At 35.7% G+C, this 23582-nt stretch overlaps 1 protein-coding gene across 2 annotated transcripts; it reads right to left on the reverse strand.

Annotated features, from left to right (window-relative positions):
* Positions 1 to 2033: 2033 nt before the first annotated feature.
* Positions 2034 to 23076, reverse strand: LOC108065205 (uncharacterized). 2 transcript variants are annotated; one of them, XM_017153130.3, is made up of 7 exons: positions 22520 to 23076; positions 14541 to 14644; positions 4213 to 4375; positions 4044 to 4151; positions 3766 to 3930; positions 3602 to 3702; positions 2034 to 3279 (listed from the first exon to the last, which is right to left on the reverse strand). In XM_017153130.3, the coding sequence occupies exons 3-7, from the start codon at positions 4325 to 4327 to the stop codon at positions 2818 to 2820; spliced, it is 951 nt and encodes a 316-aa protein (XP_017008619.1). In that variant the 5' UTR covers positions 4328 to 4375; positions 14541 to 14644; positions 22520 to 23076; the 3' UTR covers positions 2034 to 2817. The 2 variants fall into 2 exon arrangements, with proteins under 2 accessions (XP_017008619.1, XP_017008620.1); XM_017153131.3 differs by lacking the exon at positions 14541 to 14644.
* Positions 23077 to 23582: the final 506 nt, after the last annotated feature.

Genomic DNA, 23582 nt, shown 5'->3' on the forward strand with positions numbered 1-23582 from the left:
TCGGAACCAAACGGATCGGACAACTATATCTTATAGCTCCCATAGGAAGGATCAAAAAAAAAAACGTAAAAAAATTCTAGGTCCGGTGTTTTTTGAAATTTTACCTTCTACTCTTGGGAACATTTTTTTTTATATATTTCTGAATTTCGGTTTTTTTGTCTTTTAAATCGGATCACTATATCATATAGCTGCCATAGGAACGGTCGAAAAATTAAATGGAAATTAATGGGAAAACAATTATATCTTTGTTGGTTTTTATTACAGTTCCTTCTACTCTGGGATATGACTATTTTGAAATATTTCCGAATTTTGATTTTAATTTTTAAAAGATCGAACTACTATATCATATAGCTGTGATAGAAACGATCGAAAAATTAATGTGAAATAATAAGAAATTTAACATTTTTGCGATTTGTAAATTAATAGAATGATCTGCAAGGGTATATAAGCTTCGGCTTGCCGAAGCTAGCTTCCTTTCTTGTTATATCTACTGTCTTAGCACCAACTGTAAGAAGCCAGATTAGGTTTATTAACCAAGATTTCTTTGAACTTTTGATTGGTGCGTCCTTACGCGTTTAATGTCTCAAGCGGAGTTTAGATAAGTATTATGCAGCACTCGTACTTAAACATAATTAAGTGTTCTTATTTTCGTTCTCCGCCTGGTAGCGATCCATGTGGGGATCAAGCAGGCAGGTACGTATTTTCACTAAATTTAAAAATGTATACTAATTTATATTTTGTTACAGAGGACAAGAGACTGGGCCGCTGATGCCAATTGGAACTTTAATTTGTCATTTTTAATTATTAATTTGTAATTTTAAATTGTAATTTTTAATTTCAATTCAAATCGGCTGTGAATATTCAAAAATAACTGCTTGGAATTCAAAAATAACGGCCGCTTTAGACAAAAAAGAACAACTTGCGGTCGAAAGCAGTGCTCTTTTCGGCGCTCCCAATAAGCAGCGATGTAGAATGTAGAAACAATGTAAACTTTGAGTAAAATGTAGAGCGTGTAGAAAGGGTGTAGTCACTGCTGAGGAGCATTCTCTGGATTGGGATGTTGTCTTCACTAACTGCACAATGGGCCAAGTCGAATTTTTATACCCCTGCAGAGGGCACTATAATTTTGGTCAGAAGTTTGCAGCGCAGTGAAAGAGACGTTTCCGACCCCATAAAGGATATATATTCTTGATCAGGGTCACTAGCCGAGTCGATCTAGCCATGTCCGTCTGTCCGTATGAACGCTGAGATCTCGGAAACTACAAAAGCTAGAAGGTTGAGATTTCCCACATATATTCTTGGGCTTCCTACGCAGCGCAAGTTTATTTCAGCCGAGCGCTACGCCCCCTCTAACGCCCACAATCGCGCACTAATGAGTTTAAAATGTGTCTGGCGCCCACACCTTTAAAGATTTCCGAGAAGTATAAATGCAATTTTGTTGTTTATATTTATATCTATCGAAATGTAGAAGACATTTTTCAAATTGGACCATTCAATCAAAAGTTATACGTAATCAAAAAAATTTTATATATCCATCTCCCTTGCACTCCCTTTAGCCGAGTGACGGTTATTATATAGCCGGGACACAAACCCGACTATAGCGTTCTCTCTTGTTTCAAATATTACCTTCTACTCTGGGGGATATTATTTATTTTATATTTCTGAATTTCCAATTAAATATTTAAAAAATCGAAAAAAAAAATATGAAACGATCGAAAAATCAATGTGAAATAAAAGGAAATTTAAAATTTTTGCGATTTGTAAATTAATTGAAATGACCTGCAAGGGTATATAAGCCGGCAAGCCGAAGCTAGCTTTTTTCTTGTTTGCATTAAATATTGTAATTTTACAAACAAAAATTATATCGGTTTAAAAAAAAAAAAATTTAATTTCTTTTTTCTATTAATAGATAATTAAATAGGGCGAATACATTAAAAGTTTTAGTTTCTCGAAGTTGAATATTTTTAATATTTTCCGCAGAGAAAATACATTTATAACAATAATTCCATTTTTCCAAGAAGCAAACTACCAACTAATATTTATTTTTTGCTTTTATTTAGTATTTCTTACTTAACAGCGAAAAACATGAAACACATTTTTCAATTAAATTACAAAAACTAAACAAACAAGCTTAGCAATTAATCTAAGTGTCTTTAATAGTGAAATCTTAGCGCAACAATTATTATAATCCGTTAGGTTGATTAACGCGTTTAATATAAAGTACGGCTAACAATAACATACAATTATCGAATCTATTTGAAACTCGCTCATTTCGCCTTGACTTAAACTTAATTATAAATAACAATTTGTGTCGTTTTGATTTTTATGTATTTTACAAATGTCGCTTTATAATGCTTAAGTTTATTTTGTCTCTGTTAAATAAGAATATTGCAAATTAATTATAGGTATATTGGTTGGTACTCCAGTGTCTTCGTGGATAATTCTTTCCAAAGTGCGGGGACTGGGGCGTGGTCTGAAGGGCACTTGGGGAGGTATATAGAAAATCAAATACTTCTGGGAAATTCAACTCGAATTAAATACTCTTGCCTTGCCCGTGGACGGAAACCGTTGCTCATAGAAATTTTGGTCTAGGCCAAATGATAATATGCATCCTTCTTGGAAGACAAATGAAAATGAATTTTCAATTTGCAGTTGGGAATTACTAATTAATTAATGAGAGACACCTACAAACGTATCTCATCCTAACATTCCTTTGTGTCTTTTTTGCTACTGTACACAGTCTTTGTATAATTTTTTGTTTTCTTTTTTCGTTTGCTTGTTTGTTGAAGAACCTAATCCTAAAAGGTTGAAACCATATTACACCTCGGTGCTGTGCGTCTGAATTCGGACCTTCTTAACGCTTCCATTGCGCCGCATCGGAGGCGAGCTGCCGGATCCGGAATAGCCGGGATTTTGAATGCCCAACGTTGGATCCGGCCGAGGTCTCGGCTTTTTCAGGCTCGATCGCAGGGGCGATCGCGTTACCGAGTCGAGGGTGGAACCATTGGAGACGCTGGTCACCGTGGTGCTCATGGAGGCAACACTGCCCGCCGTGCCTGCTCCATTCCGGATTCCACTGTACGGCTTCCCGGAGGCGTCCGTCACCGAGACGCCGTTGCGACTGCGCGGCTCCTTGAAGCCCGGATTGTTGAACGTGGTGGCACTGCCAGGAGATGAGGCATCCAGCGCCATCGTGGGATCTCCGCCGGGACTGCGCGAGTAGATCACATCGTACAGGGCGGCCACAAACAGAGCGATGGTTAAAACAATAGCCACAATCTGTAAAATTAAGAGAACAACATTAATATTTATATTTAATATTTAATATTTATATTATTTGGCAGTTGAATTCCTACATTAATATCTTTGGATAAATCTTAAAAATCTTATTTTCTTTTAAACATTCACGACTTTTCCAAAAAAAAGTACAACAACCTTTAATACTTTTTTTTCTAGACTCAACGAGAGTGGTACGAGTAGATTACATTAGCAATCGGAGATTAACACATTTTATTTTTAAGATTTGACCATAGAAAATTACATATTTAGCTTTGCCTGATTACTGCCCTCTCAACTACATGAGTATTTAACCATTAATCACCTGTATATAGAAGGAAATGCCCCGCGATATCTTGAAGCCAAAGCGTTCCTGCTCATCAATTTGCAGGGCAAACAAAACCGTTGCTATGATGGCCAGTACACCTGGAAATATTGGAAATAAATTACGTTTATTTGCCGTTCCCAGCAAATACCATCTGAACTCACCTCCGAGCAACGCCAGCATTAACTTCACTATCACTAAAGTTGTGTAGGGCATTACCACCTTCTCCCTGGATGAGATCATCGCGTGTTGAATGACCGACAAAATGCAGAAAATGCCCAGCACTGCTGAGCTGCCGATGGCCAAAAGTCCGCTGACGAAAACTGCATCTGAAATATTAAGAGATATAATTAGTTAATGGTAAGTTTATAAAAATTTAGTATTTCCTTTAATTAGTATTTTTAAAGATTTATAAAAATAATACAACATTAAAAATACTTACTGCTTAATCTAAACTTTGATACGTCGTTGCCGCATTTCTCGCGATTATACGTCAATTGCTTGCAGACCTTAAACGGTCCAAAGTAACCTCGATCGAAGTCATAGCCGCCTGTTAATTGGAAATACGAATTAGATTGATCAAATTAAAATATTGTACGGTGGGCACTCACCCGATGGACTATCGTAGTAACCCCAGATGGGTATGCCAATGGCCACAGACGCCAAGGCGAAGCAAACAAAGCCCAGGCAGGTCACCCCAGCAGCATAAAGTGTCGACTTTGCCATGTTTTACTGTACAGCATAACGATAACAATCCAATTGAGATCCAACGAGCTGAAAGAAACGGAACAAGACATTAGCATTATATGGCAAGCACTTGTTTAAATAATGAAGACATCGTTCTGCCAAATGATGTCAAATGCCCATTGACTTTGAGCTACATTTGCCAATCCGAAAGATAAAAAGTGTCATTGTCAAGCGCATTTGAAATGCGAACACGACGATAAAGGGGCTTAGCTGTTTCCCGAAAATCTTCTTACATGCATTAGCAAATGTACTTACGGAGGCACCACCCATAAACCCGCAACCCACCCAGCCGAGCACTTTGTCATCCTCGCATCGAGCCGTGTGTTCTCATCACGAACAATTAGATGCCATTCATACATAAAGAGCTACTTGCCGTTGACCTTGAGATTGCATAAAAAAAGACCAAGAAAAAATAATGCTTACGCAGAGAAATATCTATATCTGTGTGGGTCACACACGTATCTGTAGAACTGTATCCAAAAGATACACAAAAGCTCTCGATTCAGTTTTTCTCTGTTTTTCGTTTTTTCCGTAAGCGGATTTGGCCATAAACCGATTTCCTCTTACATGTAATTAAATGGTTTTTACGAAATATATTTCTAGAGTATCTATATCTGTAGCTACCCCTAAAGACAAGTTCAAGCCGAGGAATGCCAGTTATTTTTGACAGCTCTCGGCTAATTGATGAGCTATTAAAGACCGCGTGCAAAAATAGCATTTAGGAGGTAATTGGCGTAACGATATCAACGGGGCGTATACGTATTTTCGAAAAGTAAACGTTAAATATAGGTGATGTGGTTTTGTGTGAAATATCGCATTACAAAGAGAATGTGTTAGTGAATTAGAATTATAATTTAGTGCTTAAAATTATAATTGCTAATCTATGTAATTATAATAACTAAAAAATCTTGCGAGTGAATGTATATATTTTTTAAAGATTTTATTTAGTTTTTACTCTTCCTTCCCTATTTTTCAGCGCTCTACAATAGTTATTGGTCTTGTGGAATCTTTTCCACGCATCAACTGAAAAACCCCACGGTGAATGTCTTCTACCTTCATGCTAATAAACTTAACAACCTTCTCAATAAGCCACTCAAACCCCTCACCCCTCGTAATGGCATAAATAGTATCACATGCAAGTAAGTCGAGAGTCCTCAATGACAGCGAGAGATCGCAGCGAGCATTGAAATGCCAGAAACTGGAGACACACTGGGCCCGAGAAATCCAAATAAATCCGAGACGAGGTTGCCTCATCTTGGCAACTGAATTGGAGTGGAGACTCCGATTCTGACGATCTTTGCCAGACGCTGTTTGTTGCTCTTAGCGGTAAATAGACAGACGAGTGAATGCAAAGGCGAATCTGACTGAAGGAGGGCAATGTGTGCCGCCCGTCTTAAATTACCCCAACGAATGCCGCTGATGGTTCTGCTTCTTGGCTCGAAAGTTGGCCAAGAGGAAGGCTTGACTTAGCTCGCCGAAGTGAAACGGAGATTTTGAAAAGCCCCAGAAAATGGTTCTTTGGAGATACGATATTGATATGCCAAACATTTATATCTTCAGATCATAAATATTTATATCTTTTTATAATTTATATTCAGCAGTATTTGAGATATTTTAATTGAATTTCTAACTTATACCCTTTTTTAAAACACTAAGTTAAATAATATATTTTCTTTGTTTAATGATTTTATAAGGTATCGCTAGTTTATCTTAATAGCATTTCTACCTTTCTGCTGTGTTCTTTTTGTGATCTGCTCTTTCTACGCCTCCCAATTCATTCTGCAACTTTGTTGTGTGGCTAACAAATGGTCGCTAACCTATAGAGTCGAAGCTTAAGCAAAAGCCAAAGCCAAAGCCAGGCCAAGTCAAAGTCAATGGAATGAACTTTTCTCAATTGTGTCACGATTTTCAACTTGCATAAATTTGTGTTGGGATACTCCTCTCCATTTCCCTTCCGATCCACCACAAAATTTAAGACTCGTCGCGTGGCTTCTTTTATTTTTTCCTTTAAACCTCTTTTCTGGCCATCACATCGGTGATCGTGTGTAGGTGGTCGAAAGACAGGGAAAAGGCCCAAAGCGGTGTTTGGAATCGGGGACTGAGCTATAGAGCTCTGGGCCATTTTGATTGCCCGGCTAAGAGCGTGATTCAGAGGTGATGTGCATATGTTTATATGATTTACACGCCGTGCGTTGGTGTCAATAGAAAATGTACAGTGTACGCTGATTAAAACCATATTTTAAGCAACTTGAAATTTATAACATTTGGTATACAGATGTGGTCAAAAGTATTTGCACAAATTACACGTACTTACTCATAAGAAATTTTTTTTTTGAGGTCTTCTTCGAATTTCTCAGCTCTTACAAAGTAAATGGCTAATATTATCTAAATTAATTGAATCTATTCTATAAAGATTCGTGATAGAGATGTTCTACTGTTGATGTCAAAAGTCTGGGTTGCCGCTTATTGACTGGCCAACACGACTGGCCAAGCAAAAGCCGCCAAGTGTAATTGTCAGCGTGCCGTCCAAGTCAACCTCACATTTCTTGCCACATAATGTGGCAGCCACTTCGTGTGGGTTTCCCGGGTCTTTCGGTTTTTAACATATTGCCATAGCCATGAATCAAACCACCAATGAGATAAAATATCTCACAAAAATACCATAGAAAAAGATTATTATTTTTTTGGCATTAAAAGACTCTTTTTAGTGTTTAACATAATATATTTAATTGCTGTCTTTAAGTTTTTCAAGTATTTTTTGCGATAAAAATAATAACAATAAAGTCTATTATCCTTGAAATAATGCAAAACTAATCATTTTTAATTTTTTAAATCATTTTAAGATTTAGTAAATAACTTTTTCTTTTACGTATTATTTTTTCACCATAACTCTAGTTTTTAGTCGCATATGTATGTATTGCATGTATCCATACATATTTAGGCTACACATTTGCGTTCTTTAAAGTATTTTTATTCAGCACAAAAGCAGCACTCTTCGTCAATTGTCGTGCTTGGAACCCATTAATCCACAGCTTAGTCACCTCGATTCGATTTATCTCCGACCAAACTCCCAACTTAAAGTTCAAGCTATACTGCCATTAGCATTTTAAAATCGTCCGCAGCAACCAAACCAAATCAATTAACTTGGGAAACGGAAGACGGCCAAATAAAGCAATTTAAGGCAGATCACAGTGGAAAAGAAAGGCCAACAACCTTTCGAGGATTGTCCAGACCCAACCAATCCACTCCACTCCGCTACAGACCCATTAGCTTCACTCACTTAATCAACAGAATGTGCAAATTTTTCCAGACGAAGGGCCAAACCTAGCGCAACCCAAATAAAAGGGAACTTAGACTAATGAAAAGTCGCTTTTCCGCGGAAATTGGGTCACCAGTGGGAACGAACCAGCCGGACCAGGAACCCAGACAGGAAATTTACTTCAATTTGTCGGCCGCCTCGACTGGGATCGACTCGCACGCCTGCAAATCAAATGGAAAAACGTGTCGCGGACTCTCTAATAGTGCCTCTCACCTTTCCACCCCTCGGCTCACATTTCCTCACCTGCATTCTCCACCTTTCTGCTATTGATTTTCACCCGAATCGTGGTTGGGATTATTGTTTGATTTTCATACCGCGGAATTAGCGGGTATATTATTTGATCCTAAAAAGCAGTCATCAGATCAAATAATTTAAACAAATTTATTGAGGATTATCATGAACTCACATTTGAAAACAAAAAACTTCTAAACCTTTTCTATGAAAATCCAAAGAATATTTGGTTTAAATATCTTAATCGCCTGAAGCTTTTTACGAACCCCTATATTAGCAGTACCCATTTGCAAAAAAACTATGGCACATAATATAGAATTAATTATTTTAAAAAGCAATATATATTCTAGTATTTAAATAAAATTTTAAAAATTGTGAAAATTAATCAAATAAATAGAGGATATCTCAAGGTCCGTAGATGAAAAGTAAAGTTCAAAATCGTAGTTAGTTGGCAACGCGAGTCAAGAATTTTCCGTGCTGTATTTTCTTTGTTTTGTTTATGTTCGGCCGCACTTGTTGCCATGGCAAAGTGCAAAACAGGCCACAACAGCTGGGGAAAAGTTTGTGCCGTTTCTGCTTTTGCCGTTGCCTTGGAAAACTCCGTAAAATTGGGCACAGTGGAAATGCAATTTTGCTGGCGGCTCCTCTTTTTCGGAGTTCTAAATATAGACTCTGCTAGCCGAAGTCAAGTGAGGTTAGAACTTGTCTTAATTGAGTGACGGAGCAGACGGCTAACGAAATTTTGGTTTCTTTTGCTAAATTAAATTGGGGTTGTTTTGGGTGATGCTTCTTAACGGTTAATGGCATGGAAAACTCAATTCAACACGAAATGCTTTAATGGGGCAATTTTCTATCAGCTAGTTTTCTTTTTCGCCAGTACTTTCAGCTTTCAAATATTTAATTAATAGTAATTTAAAGAGACCTTCAGTTTTATCAAGTTAACTAAAATATTTTAACGTTTAGTTTTATTTTTAATTAAATCTAGATCTTTTTCGAGATTTCCATGGAAAACTTACACTAGCTCAGAGAGGAAGCGGAATAGAAATCAAAGAAACAACTTCCGCTGAATCTGAAGATCTCGGATCTATATTCTCCTGTCTTTCTGGAGAGAAGACAGATTCCCAGGCTGCAGAACCCAGTCATCTAGCATGCTAATTTCTGTTCACATACAATTTATAAGTTGAGGAAAACACACAGGTAAGTTGGATGGTCTTGGAAATGGGTCAAACTAGTTTTTAGATATGAAAACATGTAAGTTCAAGCTGTGTTCATCTTTTGTTGTCATCTCTCCAGCTGGTCTTATAATTGTTGTTCTTGTTTGATTTGTGGCTAACACATTTCACTTCGGGCTGCCAACGGAAGCTCCCGTCTTCCGTCTCTTTCTGGATCCCTATTTCCCACTCGCTTCTGTGGAAGATTTTCACGTTTCGCTGGACTGGGAAAAACTTTTACTTTGTTGCCGCTTCTTTAGACACTTGGTTTTTATTTTGGGTGAAAGTTGCCGCCTAACAAAAGCCCTAGACGCTATCTATATGGTTGCGATCTCTTTCGCTCGCACTCAGCCATAAGTAGTTCAGTAAACTGTCAGCGTTTTTCTTCTTTTTCTATACTTTTCAGTTAGTATTTATCTATCGTTATGACAAGCGTGCAACATGCTGCAAGTGCGACAAGTTGTGCAAACAACAATAAAGCTGCCAACGCCCTCAAAAACTTGTTGGCTATCCCTTTACACTGAAAAAATAACGAGTCAAATAGATAAACAAATTGAAGTCGATGCGATCCTACTCAAATAGCATTCGTTGAAATCAATGAAACCTTTGCAAACAAAATAAATACTAACCGATTTATCGAAGAAATAAACATTATTTTCGTAAACATTTTATAAAAAGCGTTAACTGAGAGCAACTTCGAATAAATAGATGTCAAATTAATTTTTCTTTAGCAAATAAATTCTCAAGAACCTTAAAAATATTATATTTAGGTGTAGGCATCCCACAAAGTCCTCTCGTTTCCCAGCCCCTTTTCATATGTGTGTCAGACATTGTCATTAGTTAGTGGGGAGGAAAAGTGGGAAGCGTTTTTCGTTCTGCGGCCAGCTGTTGGTGTCCCACTTTGTGTCTATGTCCCATCTTTTCCACCATCTCACCCCCATATCTTGTTCTACTGTCCCCACCCATGACTGGGTTGTCATATTGCTGCATAGGTAAAACCGTTATTTACATAACATGTGTGCTGCATTTTACATGAAACGGTTAACCATCTTCTTCGGCCGTGTCAAACAATTAAGCATAATTGCTATGAGGCAGGCAGCAAAATGGAGGAGGGTTGAAAGGGGACGATGGGGCATGTTTAGTTGAGTCTTAAGTATTAAGTCTTAGGCCTGGGTAAACTCGAATGTTTGCAGTCCTAACAGCCGTGTTACAACGTTTTAGGCATTAACTCAGCTTAGTTACAAGTCAAGTTATTCAGCTGAAGTTGGTCTAAAGCAAACAATTTATGACTTTTATGCTTTTGCACGTATGTTTTAATGATTTAAAATTTTAAAAGAGAAATAAAAAAAATAAAATATGAAAAAATATTTACCACAAGAATCCGAGTTTTCCCATCGGGTTTTGCTCTTTGATTTCGTTGTTTAGGCTTACATTTTAACCGTAAATGTTTTTTTATTTTTCACAGCCTTAACTTATATTACGTATACGTAGAGAAAAAATTCAATAAATATTTAGGTATAGGATAAATAAAAACAAACTTTAACTTTTGAAGAAAAAAGTTTATGTATATATAAGGAAATATAAAATTAAGTAGAATTACACATTTCATTAAAGTCTTCACTCCCATAGTAACCCAATTGGATCTGCTTGAATAGCCACCCAGGGCGATACTAACACGTTCTGTATAATGATGATGGCCCATTGTCGTCTATTCATTTAATTTGCTTGTGCTAATTTCTCGCTAGATACGGCAAAAGTCACACGAAGAGTCAACAGAAGCGAACAGATTGAGGGATGGAGGTCCAGGGGACTAGAGATCGGGTTGGGGATATGGCTCGGTCGATTCAATAAAGTCATTAGCTAAAGTAGCCAATGCATCGGGGACGTTCGCCGGTCCAAGATGAGAGCAGAATGGAGCGGGATGCGGCTCACTGACTTGGCAAATGGAAAGTGCAACGAGGCAGCGGCTGATGCTGCTGCTGCACTCGAAAAAAACATGTTTATCCTGGAAATGATAGGGAACAGTAGTGTTTTACCTTTTGATTATCTAAAATCTGATAAAAAGTAGATCTTATCTGATTTACACGGACAAAAACAACAAATACTAAACGTATTTAAATTTTTTAAAATAAGATTAATACCTACAAATCAGTTTAAACCAAAAAAAATTTAAATACCTATATTTTAATTTAATTTTAACATGTAAATCTGAAGAAATATTTATATTAAACATGTAAATTATATGTATAAGTTGTATTAAGAATTACTTGTAAATACTTTAAATCACATTTTCTGAATTGTAATTTTTATACCCTTGTTATACCCTTGTAGAGGGTATTATAATTGCAGTCAGATGTTTGCAACGCAGTGAAGGAGACGTTTCCGACCACATAAAGTATATATATTCTTAATCAGCACCAATAGCCGAGTCTATCTAGCCATGTCCGTCTGTCCGTCTGTCCGTCTGTCTGTCTGTCCGTCTGTCCGTTTCTATGCGAACTAGTCTCTCAGTTTTAAAGCTATCGCGATGAAACTTTCCCGAAGGTCTTCTTTCTATTGCAGGTAGTACATATGTCGGAGCGAGCCGGATCGGACCACTATATCTTAAAGCTCCCAAACAAATATAAGAAAATTCATTGTAACTTTGTAGGAAGTAGGCGTTTTGATTCTTGACTACTTAAAAACAAAATTAAAATAAATCGAAACGCTGAATCTGGAATCCCTGGAACTACACCGAGTGAGTATTCTTTTATCTACAAGGGTATATAAGCTTCGGCTGGCCGAAGGTAGCTTCCTTTCTTGTTTTATATTCAAAATTGGAATTGCAAAACATATTTTTGTCAGTGTGATGTTGCTGCTCTCATGTTACGGCTACTCATGTTGCTGCTGTTCATGTTGCTGATGTTGCAAGAACGACTCATGTGCATGTGTGTGCGCATTGTTAATGGCTGCCGCTGTCAGTTAATAATTCTGCGTGCCGCTCTCCACGCCCCAAGGCGTTGCCAACTAACTAACTAACTAAACAACTACCAAAGATGGTCCGTTATCTTTCTGAGAGGCGATTTATAGCCCAGAAACGGCGGAAGCTTGGGGATTTCTATGGATTCTGAAAAAGTTTATTAAGGTTCCCAAGAAGAAATTGCCATTTATTTTGTTTAATTTGGGTTACAGCTACGCCTTTGGCAAGACTTTAAGAGCTTTAACCTTTTTATTTTTATAAATTGTATCTAAAAACCACATATATTATTTGTATTCGGAATCTAATTGAAAAGAAAACCTTTTTGTTACATAAAAATTTTAAATGTTAATTACTACACTCATCAGCGGAAATAACTGAACCAATTCTTCTGAATACTTAAGCGAATAGAGCGATTTCAAAGTATGGGCACGCGATTATTAGCTTCAAAATGATGATTATGGTTTAATTAACTATTTATAAAATATGTAAGAGTTTTTAGAGCTTACCTAATTAAATGCAATCAATTTTTTTTGTTTAACATAAAATATCAAATTTAAATATTTATATCCAGAATTTTAAAGCAGCAAAACGCACCTTATCTCTTTTTATATTCGCTTCATTTTACTCTGCACCCTGTTAGAACTTTAGCCAGCTTTATCCGATTTATTCGACACTTGAGTCTTCACACTTGTAAATAAATAAACAGAACAGAACAAAACTGACTGGCACCATCAGATCCCAGAGGCTCCATAAACTGCTCAGATGGATGAATGGCCAACTGGCACTCAAGTGTGTCTGGATTTGGCTTTGGGTTTGGATTTTGCAGGGGAACTGCTCACCGATGCAGTCGATAAATCACGTCCGCTGCTCATCTCAACCGGCGATTGTGATTTTGTCAGCCGTGGCAACGGCAAAATTAAAATACGGTTGCCATGACTCGAACTTTTTAGTTTGCTAATTAAATAGGAAAATGTTTGGTTATGACCTTTCCTCGCTCTAGCCAGCCAATTAATAATTAAAATCACGTCAAGGATTGAAAGTACTTCCGGAGAAGCAGGTGCCACAAAGCACCGGGAGCAACAAACTTATTTGATGAGTAAAGGGAGGGCTTTCTAAAATTTTTAATTGAATAAAATACAGTAATTAACGGTACATTCGGAGCTATAATATTTTCCCATATTTTTGGATTTAAAGTAACAACAAACTAATAATAAAAATAGTTTTAGAAGTAAGTAAATATTTAAAAAAATATTCAAATATTATATGCTTTACAAGTCAAAACTGAGAGTACAAGAGTTATAAAAATAACTCATAACTAAACTATTCATAAATTTCCCCAAGCATCCCACTCGACAATTGGCTAGCAGACAAGTTTCTCTCGTGTGCAGATTAATATATACCACCGTGAACTCCCACATCAAAATGGAATTAACATAATGTTGATCAGTCGCAGATATATTGTTGAAAAACAAGTTTTCATTGTCTGTAATGAAGGGGCATGCAAAGGTTAGCGAAAAGAAAAGCCTCTAATGAGGCGGCCGCAAATACTTCAAACGTAACTTGAGAATTTCTAGCTCGATTAAATGGGCATTGAAGAGGCAGTATGTTCAAAACGTGTGTGTCTTACAGTTGAGTCATGCAAATATTGTTGATCGTCTTTTGGCCGCTGCCCTTTTAATGTAATTTAATTTATGCCTCATTCCAGTTGTCAGTTATTGAACCGGTTACTGTTGTCTTTTCCCCATCGCTTCTCGCCCATTCAGTCAATTATTTATGATTGTTTTGTTCAGTACTTGTAGAGATCACGGGTGTATTGTATCAATAAAAATTATATATAAATTATGTAATTTCCTCAAAATAAATGGGGAGGCTTAAGCAGAAAAAAGAACCAAAATAAAACTCAAAAGGCCCTATTTTGAATCTTCAAAAGCTTTAAGGTCAAGGATTTATAATAATAAATTACATAAAATTGTGCAATTTATGAAATAAATATGTTCTTATGATCATATATATGCTATGTGTAATAGTGGCAATTTCTTTTTTTTAGCTTATATGTTTTTTGTGTTTTAATTTTGTTTATGTAGAATCCGTGCTATTTAGTTTTCGCCTTTTCTGCTTGAAGCCCTCGAGGCGTATACATAATTTCATAATTTTATGATATCGCAAGACCAGTTACATTTCGCTTGCATAAAAATGCGTGGAAATTAAAAAGAATGAGAAGTGAAAAAAATGTTATAAAGAAGAAAAGACAGAAGCAGGCGCGGTTCAGGTTAACAACCTTGACCGCGAATTTGAGAAGAGCGGAGAGCATTCTTTTATTGACTTTGGTTGGTGTGGAATTCAAGCTGATTCGGCAAATACTTCGTTAAATAAAACGTTTAAAGTTCTTTTAAGACTTGAAATAATACCTAACAAGCTGATTAAAAAAGACCCCGTTTTAAATATATTATTGGTTTTCGGTTAGGTACTTACTTCTAACTAATTTTATAAATCCATTTCAATTAGGCAAACTTTTATTTTTCTTCTGCTACAATCCATGACTCAAGGATTCGTTCTGGGTGGGTTTTTCAGCCTATCTGAAAGGTACAACAAACACAAATAAGAGATTAGTACGAAGTGGCTTGCGGTATTTGAAATCAATGAATCAGAACGATTTCTCAGAAATTTATGTTGAACAATATTTGCCGTGGGTATTTACCTGGCTATAAGCCCTAGTAAATATATTAAATAAGAAAACTTCCCTTTGAAGTACCAACACACAATAACACAACTCACAATAATTGAACAAAATATTAAATTAATTTAATTGGTCTTAAGATGACATTTTCATCTACAATCGATGCTCGTTAATCACTTCCCTTAATTAAATGATAAACTCAAAACGCAACTCTGCTAACAACCATTGCATCAAGTAAAACTACAATTACTTAAACTCTTATCAAAAAGGGGGAAAGGGGTTTAGCAATCGTGCCTTGAATCGCCGAGTTAAAATTGCATGACAATTACCCCAGAGACCCGGAGAGTCGAGCAAGAAAATTTCAACGAAATTTGTATGCCAGTTGCGCAGCAATGACAATGGTTAATGGAACCCCCTCGCAACAGTCTACCTCGCCGCCCCTGTCTCGAAATTGCGTGAATCACGTTAGTCAGCGGCGTGACAATGGGTGAAACGCCATCAAAAGTACTTAAAAACCTAACCGAAAGTTGACAAGCATCCAAACGATTTGAAACAGCTATTTTGATGGCTTTCTAATTTCCTCGTGTTTCTTTTTCTTTGGGTTGGGCAAAAAAAAAACACTTTAATTAGAGACTTGCAGTTCACATGTATTATAATTGACCCCCAAAAGCTGAAAACCAGGCGAGCAAATTGTTGTCTCTTTTTGTGGTCTCTTTGTGTGAGTTTCGTGTTACGCAAGTTGAAGCCTTTAGTCTTGACCTCTTCAAGTATTTTTGTTGATTGAGCAATTGGAAACCACCCGAAAAATAGTTCTGACAATTTTGTTCAGATTCTGATAGAGAATTTCGAAATCAATTAATTAAAATTAAATGGAAATTGATTGGCTTTCAGATGCAGCGAATGATTTATGGACAATTTCAATAAATTAAATACAAATCAGAAACATCTTGCTATGACTTCTGACTTCGGTTAATGTTCCTAACTAAATATTGGATATATTATTTTACTGGCATTGCATGTTATAAAGTTATGAAGGAAATCAGATTGCCATAAGTTAAATTACAATTTATTGGCTGGATGCAATTTGATAGTATTTTTCAGACTTGGGTTATTGTTCATATTACAAATTATCTTAAATTCTTTTCATAGCATTGCATGTTTAAAAGTTATGAAGGAAACATTTAAGTTAGGAATTCTTTACCCTAATTACACACAAATGTGCCAAAGACGGAAATAAACATTTTTAACGGCGAACCTTAATTAATTGAGATCATAATTAATGGCATTACATTTTTTTTAGAAAGTAAACTACAATAGTAAATTTAATTTGGTTCAGAAATATTTAAACGCCACATTTAAAATTGGCCCAACGCATAAGATCTCTGTCATATAAAATTCATATAACAGCCAATTAATGGAAAATAAAATTAATTTACCAACCAATTTAAATGTCTTTTTTCCCACTATTTAACAATTTAATTAACCATTTGGAATATCTCTGTATTTCAACCAAATACCTAATAACAATTGTCAAAATCGAACAAAATCAAGTGTGAATAGATTGGACTGACACCACCATACAATCCAATTTCCCAGCAATTTTCCTTTTTACATTAAAAGCCGTTTTTCGATCTAAACTTTTTCCGAATGCTACCGAACAAATCCCAATAGTTTTGGCAGTCCATTAACTTGGGCTAACAATAATTTGTACCAAGTTGAGTGCTGCACTTTCGTTGAAAGCCTCACCCCGTTTAATTGGACCCAAAAGCTTCCGACTGCGGCAGCTCGCTTTTTCATCTAATTTCCTGTTCGACAATGGCAAAAGCAGTTTCAATTTCGAATCAATGCTGTGGGAACTCCCCCTCGCATACACTCAAAAACATAATATAGAACAGTAAATGGATTCATGTAATCAAAGTTAACGCAAAACTTCAACAAAAGAATCGCTGAACCGCATCCTCCCTCCAAAAAGAGAAAAAGAGCAGTGCACTTAAATAACTGCATAAATTTCAATTAAAATGCAGCGAAATAAGAAAAATAACAACAAGATATAAAACTGCTTTGGGCTAACTCCGAGGGAATGGACCCTGTAGAAGATGAGGCAAACCGCTCCAAACTCAATTAAAAGGGCACTTAATTACGCAGTCAAAGTGTGCAAATGTGAGAGCAAGAGATCTAGAAAGGGAGAGCCATAGAACACTTGTAAGAAAGAATGCAATAAGTCAATTTGCATAAGACAAGCTAAAGTTTGGATTGACCATGACGCCGATTGCGCAGCCAATGAAAGCTTACAGTGGAGCAGTTGTTTAAATAAAAATATTAAAAAATGTTACAATTAAACTTTTTTGTTTTTATCTGGAAAGATTTTTAGAATAAATGTAAAAGAAATATCAATACATGTTTGAAAATACCCCGGATAATCATGTGCATAAAGTTAGCAATGCAACTTTTGAAAAGGCAAATTTTTTTCTATCGACAATTTGCCGTTATTTATCCGTAAATTATTCGTGAAAGAAAAAAATTTGCCGCTCAATTATTTTTAAAATTATGAGATGTTCTGCTAAGTTGATATCAACTTAGCAGAACATCTCATAATTTTAAAAATAATTGAGCGGCAAATTTTTTTCTTTCACGAATAATTTACGGATAAATAACGGCAAATTCCCATTAAAAAAGATTTTGGAAATTTTGAACTTTAGTGGGGGTGTTCTGCTAAGTTGATATCAACTTAGCAGAACAACTATGTTTTTTTAAAAAAAAATGTTAAAACAGGAGCAACAAAATTTTTTCTTTCGCGAATCATTTACGGATAAATAACGGCAAATTCCCATTAAAAAAGATTTTGGAAATTTTGAACTTTAGTGGGGGTGTTCTGCTAAGTTGATATCAACTTAGCAGAACATCTCATAATTTTAAAAATAATTGAGCGGCAAATTTTTTTCTTTCACGAATAATTTACGGATAAATAACGGCAAATTCCCATTAAAAAAGATTTTGGAAATTTTGAACTTTAGTGGGGGTGTTCTGCTAAGTTGATATCAACTTAGCAGAACAACTATGTTTTTTTAAAAAAAAATGTTAAAACAGGAGCAACAAAATTTTTTCTTTCGCGAATCATTTACGGATAAATAACGGCAAATTCCCATTAAAAAAGATTTTGGAAATTTTGAACTTTAGTGGGGGTGTTCTGCTAAGTTGATATCAACTTAGCAGAACATCTCATAATTTTAAAAATAATTGAGCGGCAAATTTTTTTCTTTCACGAATAATTTACGGATAAATAACGGCAAATTGTCGATAGAAAAAAATTTGCCTTTTCAAAAGTTGCATTGCTAACTTTATGCACATCGGATAATCCGAAATTAATAAAGCTTCTCTTCCTTAAAATAAATTTTTCATGGTTTTCTGATTATTAAATTCAACTGAAAAAATTCTGAAAAAGAGTTTTGTACTAGCCCCCTAATTTATGAAAGAAAAGAAAGCTAGAATTGGAAGCCCTCACTGTAAAGTTTTAAGTCATCGGGCTTATCACCTCAAATTCTATACCTTCGTTATTTAGTAAAATTTACTAATAATTCGGGAATATTCAATAATATAACTAATTTTTCTTCTATTCCCGATCTAGATCCACTGTTCTATAACCAAGGCTTGTTGCTGGCATGCATTACGTTAGCCCTGACTCGCTCTAAAAAATTAGCTGTCTCGCTTTTGGTAATGCATAAAAAGCTGACCACGCAAGTGTGACGTCGCCAGACGTTGTTGTTGCTGTGGCCGCTGCTGCTGCGTCTGCGCTGTTGTTGTTTTCTTCCAATGTTATTTGGCCACTCAACCAAAGCTCCCCATTTCCCACTACCCGTCCTGCCCGCCCCTTTTCGACCGCTCAACGCAATGCCGTCGACCTGCCCACATTATGTAAAATTGAAAAATCCGATAGGCGTGGTCGGCAAACAACGCACAAAAATTCTTTCACATGCAAGCAACCTAAAAAATATGTACTTTTTTGTTTGATAACAAAGTTTGGGAAGAGGAGCGTAAACAACAAAAACTGAGAACATTGTTATAAAAGAATCAACGAATTTATAAAATAAAAAAAAATTAAAACATATTCTTTCTTAATTAAATAGAACTGTTGGATTTTTAATGTTGAGGAATAACTAAAGAAAATAAATATTTTCTTAATCAATTATGTCCACATATAAGTACAACTTTTTAGTAATTTTAAATTCGATTAAAAATATAAATTAATATAAGATTTTTAATCTAAAAATAAAATTTGTGTTTTTTTCTGTGCAGCAGCAATAGCAATAAGAAGAAGAACAATAACAACGACCAGTTTTAAGGCCTAACGGTGCTCAACGTCACCTACTTTTCATTTTGGATTTTGGGTTTTGGGTTTTGGGTAGATGAAATACCATTTTCCATAAGTATGTGTGCGTATTTGCGTCTCTAACCGTTAAAACCGGTTTTACTTTTGGTTTTTCGTAAAGATTTTGGACATTGAAAACGAAATTTTTTGGAATGAGACGAGAAAAGGTTGGCCCGTGGAGTTTTGACCGAGTTTTCATTTCGTTACCAAACGAGCAATGGTTCTTTAGACAAACTTCCAGTTTGAAGAAAACGTATAATTATGTTATTTTAATCTAAATCAATAAATATATTTGTATTGAAACTTTATTTGTATTGAAACTTAAAAAATAACTTAACTTTTAATAACTTTTTTTAAATAACGGCAAAGAGGAAAATTGTATCTAACTAAAACAAAGGTTCGAATACAATGAACGATAATATTTTCCTTTGACTTTTACTATAACCTGTTTCATACAAATAAACAGCATTTGCATATTACAACCACACCCCAAAACTTGATAAGTAACATGAGAGATAAGACGTCCAAACGTGACCATCATGGAAAAAAGAAGATGAAAGCAGAGAGAAACATAAAAAAGTCTTTAGCTAAAAACGCGTGCCAGGGTCAAACCAAGTCAAGTCTTGTAATAAACACAATACAAAACATTATAGAATATGCATATGTATACTTGATCATCATTATCATCTTTAAGATAAAAGGTTCTGTCACCATAACTAAGAACTCAGAAAATGTCAAAAAATAGAATATTCTCTTTTACCTTACGAGTACCGAATATACAAAAAGCGAAGAAGAATACACACACTCAAGCCTTTCTCTCTATTTTCTTCGAGATTCATATCTCTATTCATGTGTTTGCCATTTAATGATCTCTATACGGAATATGACTTTATGGAAATCGCTTGACATTAATCTAAGAATTTTCTCCGAAGTAAGAGAACATTGTAAAGATTGAAATCAAAATAAATTATTTCATACTAAGATGACATAATTTGTTTTTATTTTACAGTTAGAAACGTTTTTATGTGTTTTATGCATGTGAAATTTCATAACTAATTTGATTTTAATAATTTTTAAGATACCCACCTAAGCAAACCATTTAATATTCCTTTCGCAATGCCAAATTCATTTGCGTATTCATTTATTTCTTTCTGGGGGCCCAATCCATAAAACGGAGCTCCAAAAATAGTCCCAAAGGCGAAAGCTTGTCGTGTCTCAGAAATGTTTATTATCCCAGTTTTATGAGCCCGTAAAACGCTTCATCGGCTGGCATGCAACTGTTCCCTTGGCTAAGAATAAAACGTTCATTGAGCAGGCCAACACTTTCGCTCACTTGGGCTAAGTCTAATTTTACGTAAGCACATCCCACCTCAAATGTCCTCATTTCCTTTGCCTAACTTGACTTTTCCTGCCCTTAATAGGTCAACTCGGTCAGGATTAGGTCACATGGGCTGCACCCACTTCTGCGTTGGCCAAAAAGGTTAAGTTGGTAATTAAATTTGAGGTCAGTTCTTCAGACGGCTATCTAAATGTGGCTGGTTCCTGCCTTTGTTGTCGAGTTGGCAAAATGCTTTTATCTACGAGAACGAAATGTAATGAATTCCCTTGCGTGCCAGATTGTCATCATTTGCCTGAGATCATCAGAAGGGAGTCGTAAATATAGTTTGTCAATCTTTCGCTTGGCTGGGCGCTTTGATGGAAGGCTACGATGGTTACAAAAAAATCATGACAGTAACCAGGAAAAAATACTTCAAATGAAGGGATTTTCTTAAGAGCTTCATACTAATTTACTTTGTTGTTCTTAGACCTTAGAATGTGATTTCGCTTTGACGTTACCCCATTACTTGATTACCGGTTTTTTGGGGTTGATTTTAAGCTTAATGATGTCAGCTCATGGAGTGGTTGACTCTACCTGTTTAATTTGGCTTAACTTTTATTAAATTTCGGGCAAATTTCAGGCACGCTAGAAAATTTGTTTGGAAAATTGCGAACCTATTACAAAAATGGTTACATAAACATTTGTAAGACAATTTTGTATCATTAAAACGAATTTCTTTCAAAACAAAACAAGAAGAACTTTAAGTAATAGGCAGTTATTGTTCCAATATTTAATTCGTTTAATACGAATATTTTATTGTTCTAAAAAAAAAAATTGTAAATTTATATTGTTAACAAATGCTAAGAAGAGTTACTTTCAATTTCAGGCCTCACGTTTCGCTTCTGTTTGCCTGCTAAAAAATGTTAATTAAGTGCCAAACTGCACTGCGACATTTTGTGACAATTTTTTTGTTTTTCAACTTACAACATGGGTTGGAAGAAGGAGAACTGTAATTTCGTTTAATTGCCTCACAACATTTGCTAATTAGGTTTTACAGTTGGGGAAACTCTTATCACAATTTGCGAATATTCTCAAAGCACAGCGAAAAAGTTTGCATATTTAAGTTGAAGTCAGAGCCCTCCCCCTGATTTCCCCCTATAAGCAACACCTGCTGAGCTGCCGTGACTGAAAGTCATTTAAACTGTTTCACTGGCTGATGTTGTTCGATGTTGTTGTTGCTGCTGCTGGCATAATTATTTTTATACATTTTTTGTTTAGGTTTCAAAGAGTTGAGTTGAAGCTAGGTAAATAAATTTGCAAGCGGATTTTGCACTTGCACAGGCGTTCAAGGCAAGACTTTTGACTTTTGCTTCGGATTGTGTAGTGCGGTGGCCTGGAGTTGTAAATCTTTTTCTGCATTTTTAATGAGCTTTCTTGATAAGCCAAACGGGGTTATGTATGTTGGTGGGAAAATTGTGCAGAAAATTGTAGGTTTGAAGGAGTCTAAAAGACTCTTGGATTACTTTGGATGAGTTAATTTACCAGGGTTGTTTTTAAAAATAGATCGACTGTTTATAAAGATATATTATCGTGAAATCCATTTAATACACACACTCTTTTAACTGTTATCATTAATACCGATCTCATCTGAATCACGTTCTCAGATATCAAATCTTATCCCATAGTAAAATGATTAATATCTGACCAAACAATTCTGGGGAATGTGAAAGTAAACAGATCTAATCGTTAAGAAAGCAGGAAAAGATTGAATCTCCATCAAAGATATATTTCAAGGAGCTTTTTTTGATTTTCCATAAATTAACTAATCAATGTTTTTTTTGATAGTCGAGAAGTAATTAAAAAACAATGTTATTATTATAAGGGAATACGATAGTACAAATTTGATATGCGAAATTGATTATACCAAAAGATCATTCATAACCCAAGACAATCTTATTCGGATATTTGCATAGTAAGCGATTGCGACACCCCTATGAAACAATATTTACAGTCCAACCAGCGCGAATTCCCATTCCAATCAGAGGTAAACAAAAATCAAAAGCGACAATATCAAAAAAATGCCAACAAACCTGTACGAGTTGTTCTCAGTTGCTGCGCTGCTTCTGCCGACTGCGCTGCCTCTGCCAACGTCGGCGTCTAGAACTTCGACTTGAAAGCTCTCAGGTGGAGTTCTTGTTGTTGTTGCTACTGATGTCTTTTTGCATGTGCAAATCGAGAGAGAGCGAGTGAGAGGGAGCGATGGAGCCCACTAATACACGCGCGTTTTGACAGGTAAGCGAAACACGTCGCAAAGAGAAGAAGAAGAAGAAGAAGCAGTAATGAATGATCGTCGCTTTAACTTTTCGATTGCATTGGTATGCGTGTGTGCATTTCTGGGAGTTAACTTTTTAACACTTTTTAGCCTTGGAATTTCTAAACTTTTAATGCACTTTCCACAGTGCTTTCGAACTGATTTCAATCTTGAATATTTCACACTATTCTCACACACACACTTTCAAGGCGCGCCGGCTGCGCAGGCGACTTTGGTTTTAAGTTAGCCCACGTACAAAAGTCGGAGGAGCGGAGTTCGTATCTCGTATCTACTTAAATGCGACTAGCGCGGCGGTATATCGGCAACTGAGCGAGCAGTTACTTTTCGTACCTTCCGTCAAGTTCACCTGGCCGAGAAAGCTTTTAAGCCCGAGCTTAGCGCAGTCGTGAGAAACTGACTAACGCGTTGGACATCTGGCTATTTTCACGCTATATTTGGCGGGTTTTAGCATTTACATGATAAACCGGGCTTGGTAAACTAGAGATAGTAGACTTTAAGCCTTGAAAATTTATGGAAACTCCGAGTTTAAAGCGTACTTTAAATTTAACATGCGGACGAGAAAAAGAAAAGGAACAATTTGAAAAATTTTAATATTAAGGGTGTACGTACTATAACTAATGTGAAATCTAAGAGTTAAGTTAATATTAAATTTAAAAAAATGGTAATCATGCGTCCTAAAAACCATTATAAATAAATATTATGATACTTTTTGTTACCATAGTACTTACAAACTTATATAGCTGTAAAATTAAAGAAAACTAAAAGACAGTGAGCCAGTAACGTTTTTTCATTAAATTTTTCTGGCTTTTTTGTGCTGGTTC

The sequence above is a fragment of the Drosophila takahashii genome, chromosome 3L (assembly GCF_030179915.1).
Source record: "Drosophila takahashii strain IR98-3 E-12201 chromosome 3L, DtakHiC1v2, whole genome shotgun sequence".
Lineage (NCBI taxonomy): Eukaryota > Metazoa > Arthropoda > Insecta > Diptera > Drosophilidae > Drosophila > Drosophila takahashii.

Coding starts and splice junctions, on each gene's coding strand:
- LOC108065205 (XM_017153131.3), bottom strand. CDS start 4,327: ATGGCAAAGTCGACACTTTATGCTGCTGGGGTGACCTGCCTGGGCTTT. Junction 4,152..4,212: donor TTACTACGATAGTCCATCGG/GTGAGTGCCCAC, acceptor TCCAATTAACAG/GCGGCTATGACTTCGATCGA. Junction 3,280..3,601: donor GCATTTCCTTCTATATACAG/GTGATTAATGGT, acceptor TTAATTTTACAG/ATTGTGGCTATTGTTTTAAC.